Source organism: Lygodium microphyllum, unplaced genomic scaffold (genome assembly GCF_053477565.2).
Source record: "Lygodium microphyllum isolate KBCC unplaced genomic scaffold, Lygodium_microphyllum_v1.1.10 scaffold_81, whole genome shotgun sequence".
Classification (NCBI taxonomy): domain Eukaryota; kingdom Viridiplantae; phylum Streptophyta; class Polypodiopsida; order Schizaeales; family Lygodiaceae; genus Lygodium; species Lygodium microphyllum.
Genome location: NW_028229564.1, coordinates 249,464 through 274,472, shown reverse-complemented (window position 1 = coordinate 274,472; position 25,009 = coordinate 249,464). Strand labels below are relative to the sequence as shown.

The 25,009-nt window shown below is 45.4% G+C and overlaps 1 protein-coding gene across 1 annotated transcript in view; it reads left to right on the top strand.

Annotated features, from left to right (window-relative positions):
- The window catches only part of LOC148008694 (plant intracellular Ras-group-related LRR protein 6-like), a 108,320-nt gene that overhangs the window by 15,296 nt on the left and 68,015 nt on the right, over nucleotides 1–25,009 (top strand). Inside the window, exons 6-8 of the mRNA XM_087674068.1 lie at nucleotides 15,461–15,535; nucleotides 22,802–22,871; nucleotides 22,986–23,063. Of these exons, the coding sequence (XP_087530194.1) occupies nucleotides 15,461–15,535; nucleotides 22,802–22,871; nucleotides 22,986–23,063 (223 nt within the window). The remainder of the gene's footprint in view (nucleotides 1–15,460; nucleotides 15,536–22,801; nucleotides 22,872–22,985; nucleotides 23,064–25,009) is intronic.

Here is a 25,009-nt window from a genome sequence, read left to right as displayed (position 1 = left end):
GGAAGGGCAGCAAGGTGGTACCAAAATGCAGTAGTTTGGAAGCTGAATCTAGCTGAACACAGCAATCTACCACCTGAAAGTGCTGGAAAACTGATCATCGAGGCTCAAAACAGTAGGATGACAGCTGAGTAGGGTGAGTTGGATGCTGTATGGGCCTACACTATCAAAAATGATGTTGCTGTGAAAGCTGATCAGCAGGGTGGCCAGTTGGGGCTGAAAATGCAGTTTGGGGTGGATGTAGTAATCAACAATTCGATGTAGTTGCTAGCAGCAGTGGACAGGCGCCAGGTGAGGGCTATAGTCGACGGAGGCTGGACAACCGATGAATGTAGGCTGCAAGCTGAAAACTGGGCGCCAATAGTAGGAGAGAGAGTGCCGATTGATGTGACCTGCAAAACAAGGATAGGCTGAATGGAGGGCAGCGTGTCTAGGATGCTCCCAAATTAGGATGTTGCTTATGGGACACAAAAACTCTCTAGGAATGTGTTTCTTTTTAATGAAAGTTTTAGTAATTACATGATTTGGAGCTGTTTGAAAAGGACAACTAGTTGATAATGCATTTTTAGCTCAACAAAGGGTAAGTATGGATGAGAGGTACTACATTAACTTTGAATTGAATAAAGCAAAGTAACAAACAACAGCAATTGGAGGCTAATATGAAGCCAACATAGTCTGACTGATCAAAGCCAATAGGTGCAATTCCATCAAACAATTGAGGTTTTACTTAAGTGATGCTTGGCAAAGTAATGTGAGTGCCAAAGAAATCACATGTATACATTGCAAAAGGGTACTGTTTTATCTTGTAGGAACATGGAACTATAGCTTAGAGTATGTCAAGACAACTCAATTTGATCTTATTGGATACATAGTTGCAACTTGGGCTAGAACCATTTATCACATGGCGTTTAGAATATCTAGCTATGAAAATAGCCGACATTGATTATGAGAATATCCAAGTATCACCTAATTAGAGACTATGAGCTGTCAAAAGATAACATATCAGCGAGACAGTAGGTTTTGTGGGGAGAAACACGGAGTGAACTCAGCAAACATGGAGAAGAGAAGAGAGAAGAAAATCTGATGAATGGAATGATGACGTTTTGAATCATGGAGTGAATGTGATAGAAGGGAACAAGGGTGCCGTAGCACAAGGAAGTGAACTTGGCAAACATGGAGAAGAGAAGAGAAGAGAGAAGAAACTGTGATGAATGGAATGATGAAGTTCTGAATCATGGAGTGAATGTGATATAAGGGAACAAGGGTGCCATAGCACAAGGAAGACAATGAAGACAGTCACGAACCACGAACCACGAACCACAATGTCCTCCTAAAGGGGTGTGAGGGCAATGGAGAGGTTGGAGAGAAGAGGTGACGGACTGAATGAATCAGCCGTAAAGAATGAGTGAGAGAGTGGCCTATAAATAGGTACAACCAGTCTAGGATGGTGTCCCTTTTTGGAGTGCAAACTCTAAACGCAAAACGCAGAAACGCAAAAATGCAAACTACGAGTGAAGGGTTTCTCAACACCCTATCTCAAGCCCAAAAAGAGGAAGAAAAGAAGAGTGAGGTGGAGATGGAATGCTACATGCTGAAGAATGCTCATTTAGCAGGTGCCACTTGGACAATGTCCCTCATGGGGAAATTGTTCACTTGCCCAAGCGCCCAGTACAAAGATGATGAAAACATGCAATGTAGAGGAGGAATGTCAGACTTTGTGCTGAGAACCATAACGATATGCCCATACTCGATCTCGGGAGTTGACTACATGCTGACCAAGTGACCAAGGCAAGAAGAGGAGGAAGAAGATGTAGATGATCCCTAAGATCCAAGATTTCCACCTGAAAGGTAACTAGCAGTAAAGAATAGCAGATAGAGTGAACTGGAGAACCCGAAACTCAACCTCGAGAGAGAAGCCTCTAGCTCCGTGCATCCATGTAAGAAGGAATACGAAAGTCTTGTCACCAAGTCGGCTGAATCTCCAAGGCCCTGATCTAGGTAGATCCTCTAGATCCTGGGTATCAAAAAGTAAGATGACTGTTGGAAGGAAGCCACCCCATCCAAGGAAAGAAAAAGGAGGTAAAAGGCCTCCGCCAGGGTGTGCAAAGGATTGAGCGGTGGGTGGGGACCCCCTTTGAAACTGGAGGAATAGGAGTCCCCTTTGAAGTCGCAGTAGATGTAGATGCCCCCTCAGAGGGCAAAGAAAGATCATTCCCCTCTGAATCCCCCTTTGAGGTAGATAGGGAATCCAAAAACTCATGGATCACGGACTTCGAAATGTCTGAGGGTGAATGAAGTCCCGCCGGTCGTGCCAAAGAAGGTATCTGGGGTGGTGAAGAACTCCCAGAGGTGGCCTCTCAAACTTGAGTAGGCGAGGGTGAAGGGTGGAGCTCAAACTGAGCAATGAGTGGGTAACGGTCGCTTCTTCTCAATGGAGCAGATTGGGAAGCCGAAGAAGAGGGAGTCAAGTAGCCATTGTCTCTGGAAGGAGCGGACCGATGAGGAGACGGCATCAAACAATCATTGTCTCTCGATGGAGCGGATTGCAGAACCGTGGGTCATGGTAGCCACTGTGCCTGAAAATAGGTGGGAGAAGACTGCTGCTGGCATTGCAACGATCTCCAGGAGGTCCTAGTGCCAATCAATCCTCCATGTGCTCAAAAGGACTTAGTGCGCATTGGATGCGTCTTATTGCCTCGAGCATAGTACTTTGATAGTTGATGGAGAACAATCTTTGTGGCCCAGAAAGGAGAGGTGGCACAAGGAGTGCCTGGTGGAAGATGCATATACTCCGGGGGGGGGGGGGGGGTGGGGAGCAAAGGCTGAAGTCGGCAAGCATCGTTGGTGTGTTCGATGATGCCACAATAGGAGCACCTAGTAGTCTAGTCATCTGTTGGTAAAAAAGCCATGGGTACCAATGTGCCTTGCTGAAGAAGGAAGAGGTCAGCCACGAACCATGAATTGCAATGTCTGTCTCAAGGGCTAGGAGGGTAGTGGAAAGGCTGGAAGTGAGTTGCCAGTGGGAGGAGGATGCGACTAGCAGTAAGAGGTTGCAATTAGTAGAAAAATGCATGTGAGGAGAGAGAAAACTAAAAATGCAAGCTGCAAGAGAGAGAAAATAGCAAATGTAGGCAGTGGAGAGAGAAAATTTGCTGTGATAGGAGCCGCCGGCAGCAGGGAGGAGCTGCCAGCATGGTTGAGCCGCCAGCATGGCTAAGTCGCCAGCAGCAGGGAGGTAGAGGCGACAGCAGCAGCCCTGAATGTAGGTTGGAAAATAGCAAACACAGGAGGGAGTAGCCACTAGTTAGGATTTGATGTAGTGAAAGAAGAAGAGAAGTGGATACTGAACCCGCCACCAGGCTTTACCTTCACTGGAAGGGAGGATCTTTGTCGTTGTTTGAGTAGATCCAACTTTGATACCATGTCAAAAGATGACGTACTAGCGAGACAATAGGGTTTGCAGGGAGGAACACGGAGTGAACTCGGCAAACATGGAGAAGAGGAGGGAAGAGAGAAGAAACTTTGATGAATGGAATGATGAAGTTTTGAATCATGGAGTGAATGCGATACAAGGGAACAAGGGTGCCGTAGCATAAGGAAGATGATGAAGACATCCACGAACCATGAACCACAATGTCCTCCTGAAGGGGTGTGAGGGCAATGGAGAGGCTGGAGAGAAGAGGTGACAGACTAAATGAATCAGCTGTAAAGAATGAGTGAGAGAGTGGCCTATAAATAGGCATAGTCAGTCTAGGGTGGCGCCCCTTTTTGGGGCTGTAAACCCTAAACGCAAAACGCAAAAACGCAAAAAACGCAAACTGCAGGTGAAGGATGAAGGGTTTCTCAACATGAGCAACACATAGCTAGCAACAGATTCAACATTTCATGCAAGGACCAAATTAGGCGTATGGTTCAATTTGGATACAAAAGTTGTTATACAAAGTTAGATCTTTAGATTTATTTAACATTGATCAAGTTATCAATAGTTTGACAAAATTGTTGAACCAAGCCGAACTTTTGTACTTCAAATAAAATTAAGTTTCAAGTTTCAGACACATCATCAAGTCTAGGAATTTAGCAACATGGAACATAGGCTAATGGTCCTTACATGGAAAAATTGAAATTTCACACGACATGTTGAAAAATTCAATGGAGATTTTTGGAACTTTTGTGGATTAAATAACAACGTAAGGTTCAATGTTTTGATAAGAAATAAGCTGTCCATTATGATGTGGCCTCATTTCTACTTGTTATACCTAATTCAAGCTGCACCAAATTGGACCCCTTTGTTTTGATGCTTTTTTGATCAATTTGACATCATAGAAGTGATTGAAAGGCTATAGACATCAAATTGAAGTCCTAGTTTATTGAAATAAGAGCTACAGAAACTTATGGCTATAACAAGCTGGCATAATAGTCTAGTAGCTTCTTATTAATGGGTGCACAAACCATTGTATGTTATCTTGTATATGCTTGCATACATCAAACTTAAGGGGAGGTGTGAAATGTAAGTTGCAGATGCATACAGCAGTTGAGGAGTCATATTCTATTCCATAAATGCCAAGGAGATTTCTTGAAACCTCTACCCTAATCCTAAAAGGTACTTGTATCCTAGTAACATGGGGCGAGACATGGGGATGGGGGATGGCCAAAAGCAAGGATTGGGGAGGGGGAGAACATACATAAACAACATTTTATATTCACTAGATGTATGCAACAAACTGACAGAATAGTTTGGCAGCTTCTTATTAATGGGTACTGAAACCATTGTATGTTATCTTGTATATGATTGCATATATGAAACTTAAGAAATTTAAGTTGCAAATGTATACATCACTTGAGTCATATTCCATAGATGTCGAGAAAATGTCTTGAAACCTCTACCCTAATCCTAAAAGGGACTCGTATCCTAGTAACATGGGATGAGGGATGGGGATGGGGATGGGGATGGGGATGGGGATGGGGATGGTCAAAAGTAAGGATTGGGGAGGGGGGGAACATACATAAACAACATTTTATATTCACTAGATGTATGCATGCCACGTCGTGGGTGGGTGTGAGTGTGGGGGTGTTTTCGTGCACATGCATGCGGATGTGTGAGCATGGGTGCATGGTGAGGGCACAAGATGGTTAGGTATGCCAGGCGCCATACATTTGGTACGAACAAGCAAACATTTCAAATATTATTGATAAAGAATATACACATTGATTTGTTAAGGAAATTCCACCATAGAAAAAATAACATCTCCAAACAACGAGACTTTGAAAATACTACAAGTTAGCTTCAATGATGTAATTGAAAAAATAAATGTGTTGTTCATGCCATACCGCACGTCCAATAATTGAATAAATGTGTCTAGACTATAGTATTGTGTCAACTATTGCTGCTCAATCACAAAACATTGTATGCGAAGTATGCGTGCACATGTGTGTTTGTGTGTGTGCATTCCATTTTTTCAAAAACTTGAGATGTAGGCTAACTTTATGTGTGTGTATGTGTGAGAAGACAGGAAGAAACAGATGTAATTGCCACATTAAGATTTGAAAAAAGAGAAAAAAGGAACCCTAAAAAGAAACCTGTCCTTGTCGGTTGTCCATAACAAGGGGGCAGGGCATGGGATGGCGAACATGGGGAGATGGTTGTGGGGGACTGAAGAAGGGATCTTCCCTGTTCCTGTATGAGGTCTCCTATGGCAAAGTTGCTTGAGACAATGTCTGTGCATCTTGAGGCACTGGGATGACTATCCCTTATTACTATTGCTGTTAAGAAGAGTGCTAGGGTTTGCACTGAGGACACACAGTGTATGACCACGACAGAAACACAAAGACACAGACACAGACATAGAGGGCAAAACTCAAACCCTAAACGCAAAACTCAAAACTCAAACACAAACAGAAGAAGGGAGAGAGAGAACACAACTCTGAAGTGAATGAATGCTGTAAATGAATGTAAGAGTGTACAGTGTGCTCAAGGGCAGAGCAATGTCGGAGTGTGACGTCCACCGAAGACGGATCCCAAGTCTGTGACCACCAGTCGGAGTGTAGGAGTGCTGAATAGTGAATGGCAGCAGGCTGGTCGCCAAAACGCAGCAGTCTGGAGGTTGGAAACTGGTAAACGCAGTAGTGTACCACCGATTGGGGGCTGGAAACACAACTCTGAAGTGAATGAATGCTGTAAATGAATGTAAGAGTGTACAGTGTGCTCAAGGGCAGAGCAATGTCGGAGTGTGACGTCCACCGAAGACGGATCCCAAGTCTGTGACCACCAGTCGGAGTGTAGGAGTGCTGAATAGTGAATGGCAGCAGGCTGGTCGCCAAAACGCAGCAGTCTGGAGGTTGGAAACTGGTAAACGCAGTAGTGTACCACCGATTGGGGGCTGGAAACTGTGCACAATCTGCTGTAAACAGCAGGCTGAAACTGTTAGCCTGCTCTATTTTCATTCTCAGTCTGTCATCTCCTGGTTGTGAGCTCCTGTCAGAGTCTGGCAGGAGACAGAGGAGCTCTGTCAGTTTTGTATCTGCTGTTTTTTGTCTGTATTCCCTTTTCGGGTGTCACACAGCCCAAAATGGGCCTTTTTGGTGTGCAGTCGGCCCATATTTGGGCAGGTCGGCAAGATTTGGCCAGGTCGGCCAGTTTTTTCTGTCCTGGGGCTATTTATAGCAGCCCCCCCAGTCATTCTCAGCATATTCTTCTGCAGGTTCAGCACACTCTCCCTCCTCTCCCACTCTGGCATTGGTGCTGCCATTGCTTTCAGTCTGTTCTGGTGCCCTCACTGACGCTCCGGGCTGCGTGCAGGGACTGATCAGTCCACTTTGGTGTATTCAGCATTTCATTTCAGTCAGTGCAGATTTTCTTCCTTCATTCCCTGCTTTCTCTCTCTCCTCCTCTGTGTTCGTGTTCTTCTTCCGTTGCGCACTCTCACATGGTATCATCGCCTGACTGAGAGCAACGGAGGACCTAACCTTGTGGAGAGATACCTCACCCCTCTTCTGCTGCTGTCGCCTCATCTCCAACTGCCCAGGCGGCCCCTCCAGGTGGCCATTCTTCTTACGTTTGCTGCAGACGACTCTGCCAGAGGCTGCCACGTCATCCATCGACCCCTTCTGCTTGCGTTTTCCAACAGGCGGCTCCTCCTTCAGCTGCGTGACACATCATCAGGCTGCGTTTTGCAGATCTGATGGTTGTTTCCACTCCTGGCGGCTCATCTCTTGCTTGCGACCCACTTGCAGGCTGCGTTTTGGTACTGGGGGCTTCTGTTCCGGTGATTTTCATCAGCTACCTTTGCGTTTTGCAGATCCAGGTGTTTGTAGGCTATCACAGCCTGCGTTTTGGTGGTTGGTGACCATACTGTGTCAGAGTGCAGTGGTGCGGAAGCGTAGGACTGAGAGAGAGAGAACGCAGAGAGAGAAGGGAGAGAAAGAGACAGTGGACGATGAAGATCTGCTGTATATAGAATGCTGAATACAAAGATATACACGGGCGCAGTGCGCTGGACTGCGTGTCTCCACCTCGACGATGCGACCTGCTGTCCACCTCGAAGTCTGCTGCAGTCTGCACTGTCTGTTGTCTGAAATCTGTGAACAGAGATAGAAACTGCGCGTCACCGGTCTGTAATCTGCGTCAGAGAAGAGTGTACAGACTGCTGAAAGTGTCGACTATAAATAGTCGAAATCTGCCACGAAATGGGGCGGCAGAAATAGGGCGCAGCCTGGAAATAAGTCGGCTGCATTAAATGCAGCCGACTGGGCTGCAGACAGTCGGACTGCCACGTGGTAGTCCGACTGCACAGTCCGACTGTGCAGCTGCCCTGCTGGTCCGACTGTGCAGGCTATGATCTCTAACACCCCCTCTCAGAGGCTGGACAGGGCAGAAGCCTGAGGGATCTGGAATGTTGCCGAAGTAGAGCCTGAGGAAGCGCCTTCGTAAACAAATCCGCAAGATTGTCCTCCGTCTTGCAATACTCCACAGTGATGGTCTCATCCAGAAGCTTTTCTCGGATGAAGTGGTACTGAATCTCAATGTGCTTCGTCCGGGCATGAAAAACAGGGTTCCTTGCCAAGGCAATGCAACTTTCATTGTCACATCGCAGTAATGTAGGACGAGTCTGGGGGCACCCAAGCTCCTCCAACAATCTTCGAAGCCACACAACCTCGCATGTGGTGGAAGACGCGGCCCGATACTCCGCCTCAGTAGACGAAAGGGCTACCGTGGGCTGCTTCTTGCTACTCCATGAAATAACACCTGCACCCAAAGTAAAGCAGTAACCTGTAGTAGACCGCCTATGGTCCACGTCACCGGCCCAATCCGAGTCGCTCCAACCTGCAAGTACAAGATCTGACCCATCTGTCCCTGCGGGGTAATGAATCCCTAAATCAGACGTCCCCCTCAGATACCGAAGTATCCTCTGAGCAGCCTGCCAATGCACCGTCTTAGGTTCACTCATGAACCCTGCCAAGAGCCCAACAGCAAAACATAGATCAACCCTCGTGTTGAGAAGCCAAATCAAAGACCCAATCAACTGTCGGTAGCGGGACGCATCCGCCAAAGGAGAAGCGGAATGGGAAGTGGCCTTCCAGTTCGGATCCATAGGAGTAGAGAGGGCCCGACAATCATCCATCTCAAAAGATACCAAGAGCTCCTGTACATATCTCTGTTGGGAGAGAAAGATCCCCCTCTGAGACTGATAAATCTCATGGCCTAAAAAGAAATGGAGTAGAACCAAATCCGTCATCTCGAACGTCCGATGTAAAGCTGACTTTGTCTCCTGGACCTGCTGTGCAACATCACCTGTGACAATCAAATCATCAATATATAAGACAAACAGCACACAACCATCCTCGGAAGTGTGGACATACAGCTGCGGATCGGCCTTGGACCGCCGATATCCCAACTGAGACTGGAGGAACGAATCAATCTTCTCGTTCCAAGCTTGCGGGGCCTGCTTGAGGCCATACAAGGCCTTCTTTAACCTGTAGACTTTCCCATCTGAAGAACCAAAGCCAGGAGGCTGCTCAACATAGATCTCCTCCTTCAAATCACCATTCAGGAAGGCCGACTTCACATCCAACTGATAAACAGGCCATCTCCTATGACCAGCCAAAGCAAGAACAACTCTAATGGTCGCCATACGAGCTGTGGGGGCAAAAGTGTCATGACAGTCAATCCCTGGGCGCTGTGCAAAACCTTTAGCAACAAGGCGAGCCTTGTGCTTATCCAAAGTACCATCACTGAGGTATTTGGTCTTGAAGACCCACTTGACTCCAATCACCTTCTTCTTCGGGGGGCGTGGCACGAGTGACCAAGTGCCATTCCTCTCAATAGCCTCCAACTCAGCTTCCATAGCTTTCTTCCATGGGGCGGACTGTAAAGCCTCCTTCACGGAGGTGGGCTCTCGATCCTGCATAACACGGGACATCAAACAATAGTTGGAGCAAACAAGCTCCGAAGAATGCGCCTGGTGCCTCCGTGACCGCCGCGGACCATCCTGCGGTCCCCACTCCTCAGGAACCCCCTCGATCCCTGAATCATGGAGTGTGTCACGGGCCCAGCGAGGAGGAGGTCGAACCTCCCCTCGTCGTTCTCCATCAGCAGAAGACTCTGGAATATCCACCGGTGGTAACTCCTCAGAGGTGTCGGTGGAACAGTAGACTCTGTGTCAGAAACAGAATCATAATCAAAAGGCACGGGCTCCAGTGGAACTGTAGAAGGAGCCCAACTCTCCCCGGGATCTCCAAGAACGGGATGCTCCTCACCTGTTGAAGTAGCCGAAACCTCCACAAACCGCACATCACGGCTAGTGTACACATCCCGCTTGACGGGATCATACAGTCTGTAGCCTTGGGACTGGGAGCTGTAGCCAACAAATACCTGTTTTCGAGAAGCCGCTTCAAATTTATCACGGTGAGCCTTGGGAATGTGAACATAGGCATCACACCCAAAGACCCGAAAGTAAGAAACATCTGGCTTCGTCCCAAAATAAGCCTCAAATGGAGTCATCCCTTCCACGGCCGAAGTAGGGGATCGATTAAGGATGTGGACTGCAGTAGCCACAGCCTCGGCCCACAGAACCTGAGGGGTCTGTCGGTGCTCCATCATGGTGCGCGCCATCTCGATCACACTGTGGTTCTTCCGTTCAAGAATACCATTTTCTTGAGGAGTATTGGTATTGGCAAACTCCTGGTGAATTCCTCTATCTGCACAAATCCGAGCAAACTCATTAGACACAAATTCACCTCCCTTGTCGGATTGCAAGGTCTTCAACTTCCGGCCTGATTGGTTCTCCTCAAAGAGAAGCCAATCCTTGAAGTGCGAGAAAGCTTCTGACTTTAATGCCAAAAAGTAGGCCCATGTCATCCTGCTGTAGTCATCCACGATCAGCATGAAGTACGAGCTCCCACGCAGGGACTCATTCCTCATGGGGCCACATAGATCCGTAGATACTAGCTCCATCGGTGAAGTAGACCGCCGCGAAGCTGTGTGGGGAATGGCATCCCTATACTGCTTCCCCCGTATGCAGGAGACACATGGCTGCTGGCTCACCACTATATCCGGCAACCCTCGAACAAGCTGTCCACGTGACGCCTTCTGAAGATAGTCATAGTTCAGGTGACCAAACCTAGCATGCCATAACTCTGACTGTGACCGTGAGGTGAGAAGAAGAGTAGAGAGGGCGGTGGAAGACTTCAATTTGTAAATGCCGTTCTCCTCATATCCAGATGATAGAACCTTCCTCGATTCATGATCAAGGACTCGCACTGTAGTACTATCAAACTCCACCAGAAGACCAAGGGAGCAAATCTTATGAACTGAAAGGAGATGGTACCCTAGTCCTGGTACATGCAAAACCTCTGAGGTATGGGTACCACCTCGTCCATCCGGAATAAGCTGCATCTTACCCCGACCTGCAACAGAAACTGAAGAGCTGTCGCCAATGAGAATCTGCCCACGCGAGGGTCGCAACTGGGCAACACCATCTGATGAAGGAGTCATGTGCCGTGAGGCACCACTATCAACAATCTACTCTCGAGCCTGGGGGGCCGTCATCGCAGCATCAGAAGCATTCGGTGAAGCGTCCTCAATGAGAGCTAGATGAAGAAATGCAGCTGATGAGGGTGCAGCCACCGCTCCAGAATCCTTGGTTTCCTTCTTCTTGGTGTCCTTCGTGTCTTTGTCAGGGCAATCCTTCTTCCAATGGCCAGTCTTGCCACAAATATGGCATGTGGAGTCTTTGTCCTTGTCCTTCTCCTTGTCCTTCTTGGACTTGTTATCCCCCTTCTTCTTCTTTTGGTCCTTCCCCTTCTTCTGAGAGGCTTGACCTGTCAGCGCCTCCGTCTTGGAAGCATTCTGTCCCTTTAACTGTTCCTCTTGGTCCAAGACCATAGGAACCAACTCTTCCCAACGAAGAGTAGACTCTCGCCCAGAAGCAATGAGGGCAGAGTAAAATGTACCGAATCGTGGCGGCAACTGGGACAGTAGTGTGATCGCCATGTCTTCGGAGGAAATCGGCTTCCCCGCATTCTGAACCTGCATCTGTAGCTGCCTTAGCTTGTTAATGTGTTCCCTTAGCGAAGAAGACTTATTTACGGACAAAGTCCGCATCTGTACCTCCAAAGAAACCCTCTTCATCAGGGTCATCCGATTGTACATCTGATCAAGCTCCAGCCATATCTCCCGAGCCACCGTCAAGTGCTCGATGTGAGCGATCACGGCTGTAGTGCATGATAGAAAGAGAAAGGATCGAATCCTGGCATTCAGTTTGTCCCAATGAGACTGGGCCTTGGCCAACTTCGCACGAGCTTCGGAAGAGAGTTTGGACTCATCTCTTACCGAGGGCCGGTCAATCTCCTCCTGTACCAACTCCGCCAAATCATAGGACTCAAGAATGGCCAACATCATGACGCGCCAAATGCGGTAGTTGTCGCCGTCGAGCTTCTGATCTGTAGGAAGAGCCGGTAAGACAGGCACCTTCCAGTCCATAATCGCCTGGAACTCCAAGTCAATCTCTGTAGACATCTTCACCTGCAATGCCTTTACAAACGCAAAAGCAGCCCCCTCTGACTGGGAAAACTCAGCCTGCTAAGGCTCTTCCGCGTCCTGAACGTTCTTCACCCGCCGGAGGCGATGAAAAAGCAAAGCCTGCACTTGTAGGCTGAAAACTCAAACTTCCTCCGCGTCAAACAGCAGTAAACAGCAGCAAATCCACCACTTGTACTCCTTTCCTGTGCGCCCACAGTCGTTTCAGCCTTGTTCCAAGGCGCAGCCCTCCTGTCTGCCCTTAAACGCAAAAAACACAAATTTGTGTCGCGATGGAAACTCCTCTTCAGGTTGATTCTGCGCTCAGTCAGCCCTCAAACACTGCTCTGATACCATGTCAGAGTGCAGCGGTGCGGAAGCGTAGGACTGAGAGAGAGAGAACGCAGAGAGAGAAGGGAGAGAAAGAGATAGTGGACGATGAAGATCTGCTGTATATAGAATGCTGAATACAAAGATATACACGGGCGCAGTGCGCTGGACTGCGTGTCTCCACCTCGACGATGCGACCTGCTGTCCACCTCGAAGTCTGCTGCAGTCTGCACTGTCTGCTGTCTGAAATCTATGAACAGAGACAGAAACTGCGCGTCACCGGTCTGTAATCTGCGTCAGAGAAGAGTGTACAGACTGCTGAAAGTGTCGACTATAAATAGTCGAAATCTGCCACGAAATGGGGCACCAGAAATAGGGCGCAGGCTGGAAATAAGTCGGCTGCATTAAATGCAGCCGACTGGGCTGCAGACAGTCGGACTGCCACGTGGCAGTCCGACTGTGCAGCTGCCCTGCTGGTCCGACTGTGCAGGCTATGATCTCTAACGTACTGCTGGTCATACTTCGGCTTCGGCACAGTTTTCTTTGGTGTTTGGTCTTTTGCAGATTGGAAGATGTCTTACCAGTTTTCAGGCTTTGACGACTCAGAGGATGAGCTCCTTTCTCATCATTCCTCTGAGCGGAGGCGGGATTATCAGGAGTTTCGACGTCGGGAGGAGCCTCCTCGCACTCGTCCCTCTTCAGTCCATGCATCTCAGAGGGTTCCATCTACCGTGAAGGTGCCTTCCGTGAAGATTGCTTCAGATGTGCGGATGCCTTTCTTGATTCCCTCTATTCAGGTGCCGATTCTCCCTTCCTTTCCGAAGGAAGATAAGTTGGATGGTTCCAACTACTCTCTCTGGTCGTGCAAGGTGGAGTGCATCCTCGATACATTCGACCTATGGGAGCTTGTTTCTTCGCCCATCGACCGTCCCCCCGTGGCTTCGTCAGATGGCACCTCTATGGACCGTGCGGCCTTGTGGGATAGGCTCAACTCACGAGCCCGTTCCTTTCTTTTTATGAGTTTACATGATTCCGTTCTTGTACATGTTCACAGGTTACAGACCGCGGCGGAAGTGTGGAAGAAGCTTGCGTCTTTGTATCAGCACAAGACGTTTGCCCACAAGATTTCCTTGGAGAAGAAGTTGCGGATGCTCAGTCTTGATGATTCTTCTTCCATGAAGGTGCACATCACGAAGATGGAGGACCTGCGAGGCGAGCTTGACCTGGCTGAGATGATGAAGATGAATCGCCAGACATTCCGAATGTTGTATGTCCTCCATGATCGGAGAGGCGACCAGCCTCACCAACTGGTCCGGATGTGGTAGCAAAACTGGTAGGAGGGGTGTAAACATTACCGTACTTGTTGCGATAGTACTCCTCAAAGTCCTCCTCTGTCATGTTAGTGAAATATGGTGAAGGTGGAGTGTCATTCTCCTCACCGAGTCCATAATGTCGCCTTAGGGCCTCCAATGATGGAGAAGCCTGATAAGACATCATAGGAACTAGAGAAGAAGGTGTCTGGGACATTGTGATTCGGTTACAAGTCGTATTGTGTGCCTCGCACAAAGACTAGCTCTCAACAATATCCGTAGGATACTCTTTACAAGAGCACTGGATTTGATACCATGTTAAGAAGACTGCTAGGGTTTGCACTGAGGACACATAGAGTGTACGACCAGATAGAAACACAAAGACACAGACACATACATAGAGGGCAAAACTCAAACCCTAAACACAAAACTCAAACACAAATAGAAGAAGGGAGAGGTGTAAGAGTGTACAGTGTGCTCAAGGGCAGAGCAATGTCGGAGTGTGATGTCCACTGACGACGGATCCCAAGTCTGTGACCACCAGTCGGAGTGTAGGAGTACTGAATAGTGAATGGCAGTAGACTGGTCACCAAAACGCAGCAGTCTGGAGGCTGGAAATTGGTAAACGCAGCAGTGTACCACCGATCGGGGGTTGGAAACTGTGCACAGTCTACTGTAAACAGCAAGCTGAAACAGTGTCTGAGAGTGTCAGGGCCCGCAATGCTGAAAACGCAGGTTGGCTGACCTTGGAGATGATGGACAGCAGGCTGAACAGCAGTCTGGGACAGTTTGGAGCAGTCACCAGCAGCTGAGAGCTGTCGCCTACAGCAATGGACAGGCTGAAGATGATGTGGCTGCAGTCGATGATGGCTGGATAGCAGATGGAGGCGGGCTGCAGGCTGGAAACTGGGTGCCAACAGCAGCAGAGGGTGTGTGGGTTGGTGTAACCTGCAAAACAAGGATGATTGCTGAATGGGGGCATCCTGTCTATTTATAGATGTGGAAGGGCACCCCAAAAATTAGGGTTTCCACTAAACTCTCCCGAACCGCTCCCCGTTTTAGGGTTTCCACTGATTTCTCTCGAACTGCTCCCTGTTTTAGGGTTTTACTCTAAAAGAGCATTTTTAGTGTGTTTTGGGGCTGTTTAAGAGGCTAATCAGCAAGTAATGCATATTTTAGCTCAACAATTGCTTGGGAATTAAACTCTCTCTTGAAAATGTAAGTGGCACATTGCATAGGAATAATGGGTTTCTCTACTATCTCTACTCTCCACTCTCACACCCCTTATATCCTCACAAAGCATGGCTGTTGTCATCTTCAACTAAGTTGAGATGGTGGTCTTGATGGTAGCCGCTAGATGATTCGTGCGGTTTGAAGCTTCCACATTGAGTTGTGGTTAGCCAACAAAAGTCCAGCCCTCATGAGCATTTAGCGTCTGCATTTCAGACTTCAATAGAGGCAAATCAAGCTGAGGTTGGGAATCTGAAGCAATTAATTATCCCCACATTCAGTTTTTGATCATGGTCAGCTTAATATCCTGAAGGACAAGCATTCAGCCTAGCACTTGAACTCTTTGGATATGCATGTTCCATGGAAGCCGTTTTTTGTGTTATTAAGGGGTTGTTGCACAGTGCTGTTGATTTTCATAAAATAGGAATTCAAAGGGTGTTTCATGATCCTCACAGTCACACATATACCAGAACATTTTTACGACTTTACCTATCAAGTTCCTATTTTCTAGCTCTTGTTTGTTTACTGTTCATGGTTTGATCAGTTTCACAATATAACTTGTTTTCTTATCTTAGTGCAGGTTAGCAATAATCATTTATTGACAATACCAGCAGAGTTGCAGAGTTGCACAAGATTGACAATTTTAGATATAGAGGTATATTTAGTTTTACAGCTTTGTGGCAAGTTTAGGATCTTTTGACTTTCTCATACTTATCATTCTTACAGACACATCGTGATTGTGACTAGCACCTTTGTACTACATTGGATGGGAAGCTTTTGCTTTGAACCAGTTCAAGTGCTTCACATGTGTGCAAAATCTAGTCTATCAATTTTTTTGTAAATTCTTAAATATTTAATATCACATGTAAGCAATGCGTAAGGGTTCAAGTTTGTGAAGTCCTATTCCCTAGTCTTTATACCTTGCTCCTTCATGTGCGACATCCCATTTGGGTACCATTTGGATTTTGGGATTTGTATCTAGTTATAGAATTATGCCTACTCAATCTGATACAACAAATTTTGGAGCACTTTGGGATGCAGCATGCTGAAAGTGAGTGTCATGGGGCAGATTAAGAGAGCAATATAATGGGTTCTATCTACTTGCAATACAATAGCTGGAGCATTCATTCATATCTGCTGTTTGAGCTGTATGGGAGCAAGAGCTTGCTGGTTGGAGAATCCTATCTGCCCCAAAATCAGACTAGTGAAGCTTTCTGGGTGATCTCAGGAAAGGATTGAGAAATGCAACCATAATACTATGCTGTATTGTTAATCTCACGATTACCTTCTAGGTTATGCACATAAGGATGGATGAACACCCACACATTGTGGTACTAGATCCTCTAGAATGGGGTCAAGTCTTCATGAATAAGAGTTTGAGGAAGAGAATCTGGTACGAAAGTTACGGCAGTCAGAAGGTGCACACAAACATACTAGAGAGTTGTCTGAGTCTCTGAAACAGAGCTTAGATGGAGTTAAAGAATTAATGAGGTTTTCAACTTAGAAAACGCCTAATTTTAGGAGTGCAACCATCATCAATGAGTTTTCTGGAGTATGTAGAACAGAGCTTAGATGGAGTTACAGAAGTATTAAAGCTTTCAACTAAGCAAATCCTGGTTTAGAGGAGCAATCAACATCAGCCTTGGCTGATAAAATTGTTATTTCAGTGGTTGCCAAGACATTTTGCCACCTAAGTCTGTTGAATCATTCATAGTGTTCACCATGCTAAAAAAATTGCCTCCTGCTACCTATTTGAGGGAAGACAAGAAGCACAAAAAGATGCAGTCATTGATCAGTTTTTTAACAAAAGTGGACTGATTTGCATTGCTTGAAGGAACTCGAGAGGAGGTTTGTACAACATGGATCAAATACGTAGCTCTTTTCTCAAGCAGGCTTTACACAACCTACATTTGGACCCATGATGTACCTACCACTCATTGCTTCTTTGGAGTGGGGAAAGCTTTAACCACATATTTCTCTGTTGTTCAATTCTTACTGATTTCATACATTTTTATTTGTGTTCTTTATTAGAATCTAAGAAGGTTAGAAAAGCAAAAGGTAATAATGGCAGAACGAGCTCTTTAAAAGCATTACTAATGAATTGATAGATATATCTTTGGGAGATCTATCCAAGAGAGTTCCTCCTGAATAATCACTTGATTTTTTAAATAGATTTAGTACTTTAGGGTAAACTTATAAGCAAGCCGCAAGCGACCTTAAAGGCTCAGCCAAAAAGAAAAACAGATGTAGAACGACACCTAGGCAACTATCTTGCAATATGCTCTAAATGACCAAGTATTTTGCCTTGGGCTTCTCAGATATCACCAAGGAGGATTCAAAAGGTGGATAGATATGAGCATTATGAGTTTGTAATATTATCTTTTGGGCTAATGACTGTTATAACCACATTTATGATGCTAATGAACAATGTCCTTTGACTTTTTCTAAGAGATTTTGTTCTCCTTTTTTTAGATGATATCCTGATCTATGGCAAAAGAGAAGAATAACATTTCGAACACTTGACAAGTAATTAAGCCACCAAGAGAACATTCCCTGAATCAAGTATGAATCTTTACAAAAGTAATTGACCATGTAGGGCACATAGTCTTTGTTGAAAGGATTCATAGCAAGTCCAAGAAATTTTGGGATGGCCAGCTCCTACTGCTCTAGAAGGATTACTAATAGTGAGATTTTATAGAAAGTTCACTTGAGTATGCAAAGGTGGCTATTCGATGACACTACCTATGTGACTATCATATAGCTTAGGAGTTATAGAGGAGAGCCCTTAGGATGATATTTTGGCACAACAAAGACCATGGCTACAGCCTGGGAACTGTAGCTTGGGTCACAGGTGACATACAGAGGACTAGCATGTGGCTATAAGGATGTTCAGGGGAGCTTTTCTTTCGTTGGCTTGGTACATTTGGACCGTGCCGCAAGGTGCAGCCATGCTATAGACCTTTAGGATGTATCCACAATCAAAACTCTTTCGAAGATTTGGACAGAGATCATCCACACTCTTTGCAAGAAATGGGAAAGGATGCTAGGCGGCTCTAAGAGGATGATGAGGGGGGAGTGGCCTTCTTGTGGACCTTGGGCTCTGGCACTTTTTTCCATTCTACTCCTTTGATGCCTTGATTTAGCACCCACTAGATTGGTTGTTCACACAACCATTGTATTTGTAATGTACTTTTTACAGAGCTCCTTGTACTTTGCATTCTGTGTCGGGGGGATTTTCTTTGAGGTATTATTGATGGAATTTTCTTTTTTTGAGAAAAAAGAAGAAAGCTGCCTGATTCCAGATCATCTAAAAGGAAATTGTACAACCTTTGCTTCAGGGCTAGCCTAGTAGAAAAGTTTTGATAAGTGGAAATGACTAAACTCCATTTCTTTGGGTAGTAAATCCCAAATGAACCTTTGATTGTGGAGACAGCTCCTATTGCAGGCATTGATTTAACTTAGAATGGAAGGCCAATCGCTTTTAAAAGCAAAAAGCTAGACATAACATACCAAATTTTTTTAGCTTAGTGATTTAGAGAGTGTGAGTTGACTAACCCCAATGGACTGAAATGCTTAAATAGTTTGGTTTTCAGATTAGATATAAAAAAGGGAATGTTTATCTGATGCATTGAGTAGAATGCCAAAAATTAAAAAACAATCTCAGTCTCTTGACATTTGCTAGTGATATGCACCAAGGAAAAGGGATCTTCCTTAGACAATGATTTCCTTTACATAGATGTAGGATATGTACTAAGGAAAAGGGATCCCATTAGTTTTGCCACACAAGAGTGGATGTCTGAATGACACATATGTTTACATAACACCAAAAGGGTTGTTTGTTAAATTTTTTTCCTTCGGCACTGATTACCTTTTACATAAATGTAGGATGTATACCAAAGGATGGTGATCATGACTGTTGAGTGCAAAGTGTCATGACACTCAAAAGCTGTGTTATCCCAAGATATGAAAGACATGTAAAAGTGTCCTATTGGCCAAGCTTAAGGATGTCCAATATTGTGGATTAGTTGACCAAGATCTATTGGTTTATCTGCGTAGCTCCTATGGGACGTAGGGCTGGAGGAAGAAGTGTTTTGCAATATATGAATGATACTTTGAAAGAGTGCAAAAGATAATGTGCAACATGCTGAAGATCGTGCCAAGTACTATACTGATGAAGATTGAAGAAAAGTATCCTTTCAAGAAGGGTAGAAAGTTTATCTTAAATCACGAAAAACTTTGAATCTCCTGATGGCCAAACTTATCCCCTAGGTATCGTGGTCTATTCATAAAAAGATAGGTTTTATGGCTAATGGCTGAAGGTTACTTGAACTTCAAATTTACATCAGTGTTTCATGCGATCAGACTGAAGGTAAGTGTTAATGTTAGTGATAACCTTATTGATGTTGGTCGGTCATATAGATCCTCCTACACAACCACCTAAACTGGAAGCAATGCTAGATTTTAGAGGTCATGGTTTAAGGCACAATTGCACTTAGTGGAAGGATGGTCTATGAGACGGATCTACTCAGGACATTATTCAGACACAGAAAAGGTAGTCAACCTAGTCCACAGAGAAACTAGTTGTTGAGGAGAACAACTCTTCTTAAGGGGAGAGGAGTGCCATGGCAATGCAAAAAGTGGGAAAAATGTGGGTGAATGCCACACATGAAACCAACAAAGGTGTCTTGGGGACTTTTCATCCAATCAGAGCGTTAAAGTTTTAAGTGAGCACTGCTTAATGAGTCATGCACGAGTGTGCCTTCTACGCTGAATGGGGGTTAGTGGCACAATTAAGAGCATCAGTGTGGTACAAGCATGTATGCCAGTGGTGATCTCTGTTCTTAGCAACTCCTTTGCCTTGGGTCTCACCTGCACTTGCTCTGACATGGGCATTGTTGGTCGTATCGAAGCCAAACTGTGTGGACAAGTTTGAAAGTGCTTTTTATTTTTTGATTTTCAAGAAGGTAATATAAAATGGCTGCAGTAGCACACAAATGAGAAAAACACGGTGAGTCAAAGCTCAGGTGGTCATGCAAGAAGCTTCCACTGGGGGACATACTGAACATGTGATGCACAAGAGGGCTAAGAAAGAAAGAAAGATATATTAACATCTACATAAGGCCAATGTGGCCTATGAGACAAAATCCAGAGTACATCCATGTCTAATGTCATCTTATCAGTAAGGTAAAGATAACATTACAAATAAGTGGGTGGCCTATGAAACAATACTGAAAATAACTATACGATGGGACTATACTAGGGTTGAACCATGTGTAGTGTTGTTTCATCGATAGAAAAGAAAAGGAAAGGAAAGGAGAACCAGATTTGATAGAGCCATGCACAAAAGTGTGGTGGAGACTATGGGCTGTAGGTGATCTCAAGATCTGCACATGATCTCAGCTATGATGCGGTCCCTAGCTGCTTCACTCATATGCCTGGTGGCGAGTCTTTGGTGTCTCGTGATAGTGGCCCTAATCCGACTGTAGAGGGAGTGGTGGATGGATCCATGTCCTTGCTGTCTCAATCCTCAAGACATCAGCTTTGATCACGTGGTTCAGCTCTGATTGGCTGAGAGAAAGTGTAGGGCAGTCAATGCTATAATCCAAAGGTGGAAGACGGTCAATATCCAAACCATGTAGGCTCATCCAAATAGCCATCTGTGAAAATCAACAGTTCTTCTCGTCTCTTGCTGCTAGTTATCTAGATGAGGTTAGTGCCAATCTAGAGTATCTATGGCGTGGAAGTTTCCATAGTCTATGCCAAAAGGTCACTGCCTTGAAGAGTGCCTCCATAACTATAGGTGTTGCCCCTAGCTCTGCTCTGGCAATGGGATGTGGGGTGGAGGGCTTACTTCTAATCATGCGTGCTATCATCATGATCAATGGCCTTTCCATGCTATCCCAACCATCATAATAATCCCTCTCTACTCCAATCTTATCAATGAGTGGGCTAAGACGCATGTGGTATAAGCTGTAACCCCATACCTCTGCTCCATATAGTAATGTAGGTGTGACTTAGGTGTCAAACAACTAGAGTTTGGTGTGGGGCTCTTGGAATTGTATGTGAGCATATTGACTCTCGAGTGCCCCTAGTGCTGCGTATCCACGTGCCAGACGTACCTTTGATGCCCCTCTCAACGAAAAACGTGGGCTAGAGAAGGTGACTCCCAAATAGAACATATTCCCTCACATGCTCCAATATGTCTCTCCCAAATGTGAATTGGTACATAGATCTAGTCACCCATGCTGTTGACGTATTGAAAACCGTGGTTTTGGTCTTCCCAACGTTCATTGTGAGGTCTTTATCTCTACAGAAGATATGCAAAGTGTCTAGATGGCACTGCAATCCCTCCGCTGAATTTGAAATGAGAACAATATCATTTGCATATAGTAATATTGGTATTAGCACCCTTGCTAGGCTGGCTCCAGCTCCTCCTCCTAGGTCTATGTAATTAGACACTTCATCTATGTATAGACTAAACAATGTGGGTGAAAGTGGACATTCTTGTTTCACTCCTATGGTACTGTCAATCCTCTCTGATAGCCCCCCAGGTGCTCGTACATGACCTGTCACTGCCTCATATAATGCATAGACACCCCATCGTATACCCTCTGGTACTCCAATGTCCTGCAATCTCTACATGATGCATGTATGAGGCACTGTATCAAAAGCTTTGCGAAAGTCTAGAAAGTAACAATAGATCCTCTTGTCTCGGGCTCGACCCTCCTCAATAATGGCTTTAAGTGTGAGAATATGGTCCAGCGTGGTATATTCTCATCTGAAACCTGCGTGTCCTTGTGCTCTCTTGCCTTGCATTTCAGCCCACTCATTGAGTTCATGCTCCAATATAGATCCATGTATCTTGGCCAAAGTATGACCGATCATGATAGTCTTGTAGTTGCTAGGAATCAGGGGATCACCACTTTTAAATAGCGGGATTATAGTATTGTTTGACCAACTCATAGGGAAACCTTCACATACTGCTCTATTGAACATATGTGCAAGTCACCTAAGTGGCTTAACAATTACTTGATCAATAAGAAGGAGAAACATGTGAAGAAAAGGAGGCTATTTTAGCCAAAATTGGCACAAATAGGTTGAAGAAGGGTTTGCTTTGATGGATACTTAGATGGAGGGAAGAAGCTCATGCAAGGCAAGTGTGAGACAAGGAGAAAGGGCTCTCACAAGCGGAGAAGGCGGAGACTATCTAGAGCATGATTTTGGAGAGGGAAGAAAGTTTTCATGCTTACTAAAACGGACTATTTTGAATAGACAAAACAGGGCTGAAAGTAGCCATAAAACTTTAGGGTTCAAATTTTAAGCTATTTTGTAATCTATAAATTGCATCCCTAACCATTTTCCATGTGAAGAAGGACCATTGTGTTGGCCTACAAGCTTGTGGGGGCTGCATAGATGGCTGTCCTGGCAGGTCATACAGCTGTCTCCCATAGTCAAGCCAAGCATCTGGTGATGTAATCTGTATGGGAGGCTGTCTTTCATGAAACATCTTCCATGCGCTCTTGCTATCCCGCCCCAAAAATAGTTGATATATCTCTGCTTTTGCTTTTGCTAAGTAGTCTCGTTTCTTCTTGCGCACAAGGCGTTTGAAGAACGTCTTTGCTTGTCGATGTGTCTGAGTGCCTAGCTCCACTTCTCTTTGTAAGCAAGCTCGGGTGACTACACACTCATCATCATACCACTTCTCTCTGTAAGCGAGCTGAGCGAAGAAGTTTGTCAAGGGGGCTGTACCGAACATGTGATGCTCTAGATGACTAAGTGAATTTTTTCGTGAAGGACTAGTAAGGATACAGAAAGGGTTTTGTGGATCTGTTTAGGAGTCATTGCCTGTAATAGTATAATCTGGAGTTTGAGTAACAAGTGGTGTCTGCTTTGGCATAACCTTTTTATATGGGATTAACAGGGCAATAAGTTGAAGCAGCTTCCAGAAACTGTATTCAGCTCACTTGTGAACCTCACTGAATTCAATGCAGGTGGAGTGGTATTGGCAGATTTATTTTACTTTGTAGGTATGGCGCATAGAGTTCAATGTTTCAACCTTTCAAGTGTTCTCATCTTTCTTTTTTGTTGGGCCGTTAATGTCACAGCTAAGAACCGTTTAACAGAGCTTCCAGAAACAGTGGGATGCCTGTCTCGTCTGGTTCGGATGAATCTGCACCAAAATGGTAAGGCTCGCCACTTCTGGTTGTATTATTATGAAGTCCTAATGTGTAATGGTTGCTTGTATGCATGGGAAGATATTCACCAAAAAATGTAATTTGGTCCTGAAGTTTAAAACAATGCTTTTGAAAAACTGAGGGGCTCCTATGTGAAATGATGTTACTAGAAAAACCAAAAATGAGGTATCAATGCTAGATGGAAAAACAGAGAGGTATGATTTGTCTGCTTGCATGCAGTGGGCGTGAAGAACTTACTGCCTTGGTCCACTACCGTAATACACATGTCAGTGCCTGTTGTGAAAAGGGGTTCAACAAACATCATGGTGATGGTCTGAAGTTTTCTTTTGGAAATAGGCATTACATGCCAAATCAGTGAGATGACATGCAGCTAAATTACTATTTCCTTACCACCAGAAGTGTGCTCAAGAAAACAAGTTTGAGACGCATCAGTTAACAAGGGAGCCTACTTGAATGACACATGTATTGATGCAACTTAATGTTTGGTTGCATATAGCACCATCAATGAAGGTGACAACATAGTAACATCCTCCACCAAAGTGCATAAACAGCATATGTCACTGTGTACAAGCTGCAAATTCTGATCAGTATGCACTGAGGCATCCTTGTGAGAGTGACAGTGGAAGAAGGAAAGAGCAAGATCAGAATGAAGGCAAGAAGATGAACCTGGGTGAATAATGAAGAAAGCTGGTACAAGGCTCAGCCCCTGCTCATGCTACAGTGTGTAGCTGCAGTGAGGGTGCTGGGAATGCGAAGATGTGATACAGAAGAAGGCTGTGACTGAAAATAGTGTAGACCAATTGACAGGTAAACCTATGGATTGGCAAGACACAGATTAAAAAACTCTAGGACAGCATCCTGGGTCAAAAGGTGGATGGTCCCAAACAATAGAGACAGCAGACAAAGTGACAAAAAAACCAAGATGACTGGACTGACACTCCTAATTTCCCTCATTGACTCATTGTAGGGCTCACAACCAGGAGACGACCATGACCGCTAACTGTCAGAAGTGGAGCAGCGGTGGAAGCATAAACATGTGCTGAAATAAACTGCTGAAATACGAGACAAAAAGAGAAAAGAAAAGAACACGATACAAATGAGAACTCAGATGTATGCATGGGAAATGGAATCCATATATCTGAATACGAGACAGTCGCATACAACAGTGAGTCACTGGTTGCGTGGGCACTGGCACTGGCTCTGGCTCCTCTCTCCACAGAGTCTGCAGATGGTGAAGATGATGATGATGACTGAAGAGGAGCCACTGAGTATAAATAGGCTGAAAAGTGGGGAGCAATAAATGCTGGTCGGCCAGCATTAATGCTGGCCGACTGGTGCATAAAATGCTCCACTAGCATAAAATGCCACACCAGAAAAATACCTAAATACCTAATAAAAATGCCCAGCCCAGATCAAGCTCAGACTCACACATGAGCTGACAAATACTCTGCTAACACCCTCTCTCAGATCATGGGTGATCTGATACAATACAATAGTACAATGAAAAGGGATCAAAAACTATACAACATAGAACCACCAAGTAGAACCATGGATACCCAAGCAGTGGGTGATCAAGCCACCACCAAGGTGCCTCGGAGAGAACCGGATGTCGATGTCGATTGTACCAAACACCGGAAAATAGAGAAGATCATAGAATGTCTCTGTGTCCATCACCAATGGCTCGCAGTAGCATACAAGACCATCCTGTCAAAAATGCCCTTGAACATAGGTGACCATGGATTCCCCGCCTTTGGCCAGACCGCCAAAGTGTCCCCTCATGTGAGCTCTAGACGAAAGCCTCTCGCTCTCTGTCAGATAACCAGCTCAACATGAACCTAGATGTCAATCCCAGCTCCAGGATTTGATTCCGCCAGACTGAAGGCGATGCGTCAGGGACGTCCCTCTCTGGAACCTGTGCACCTGTAGAAAAGTAT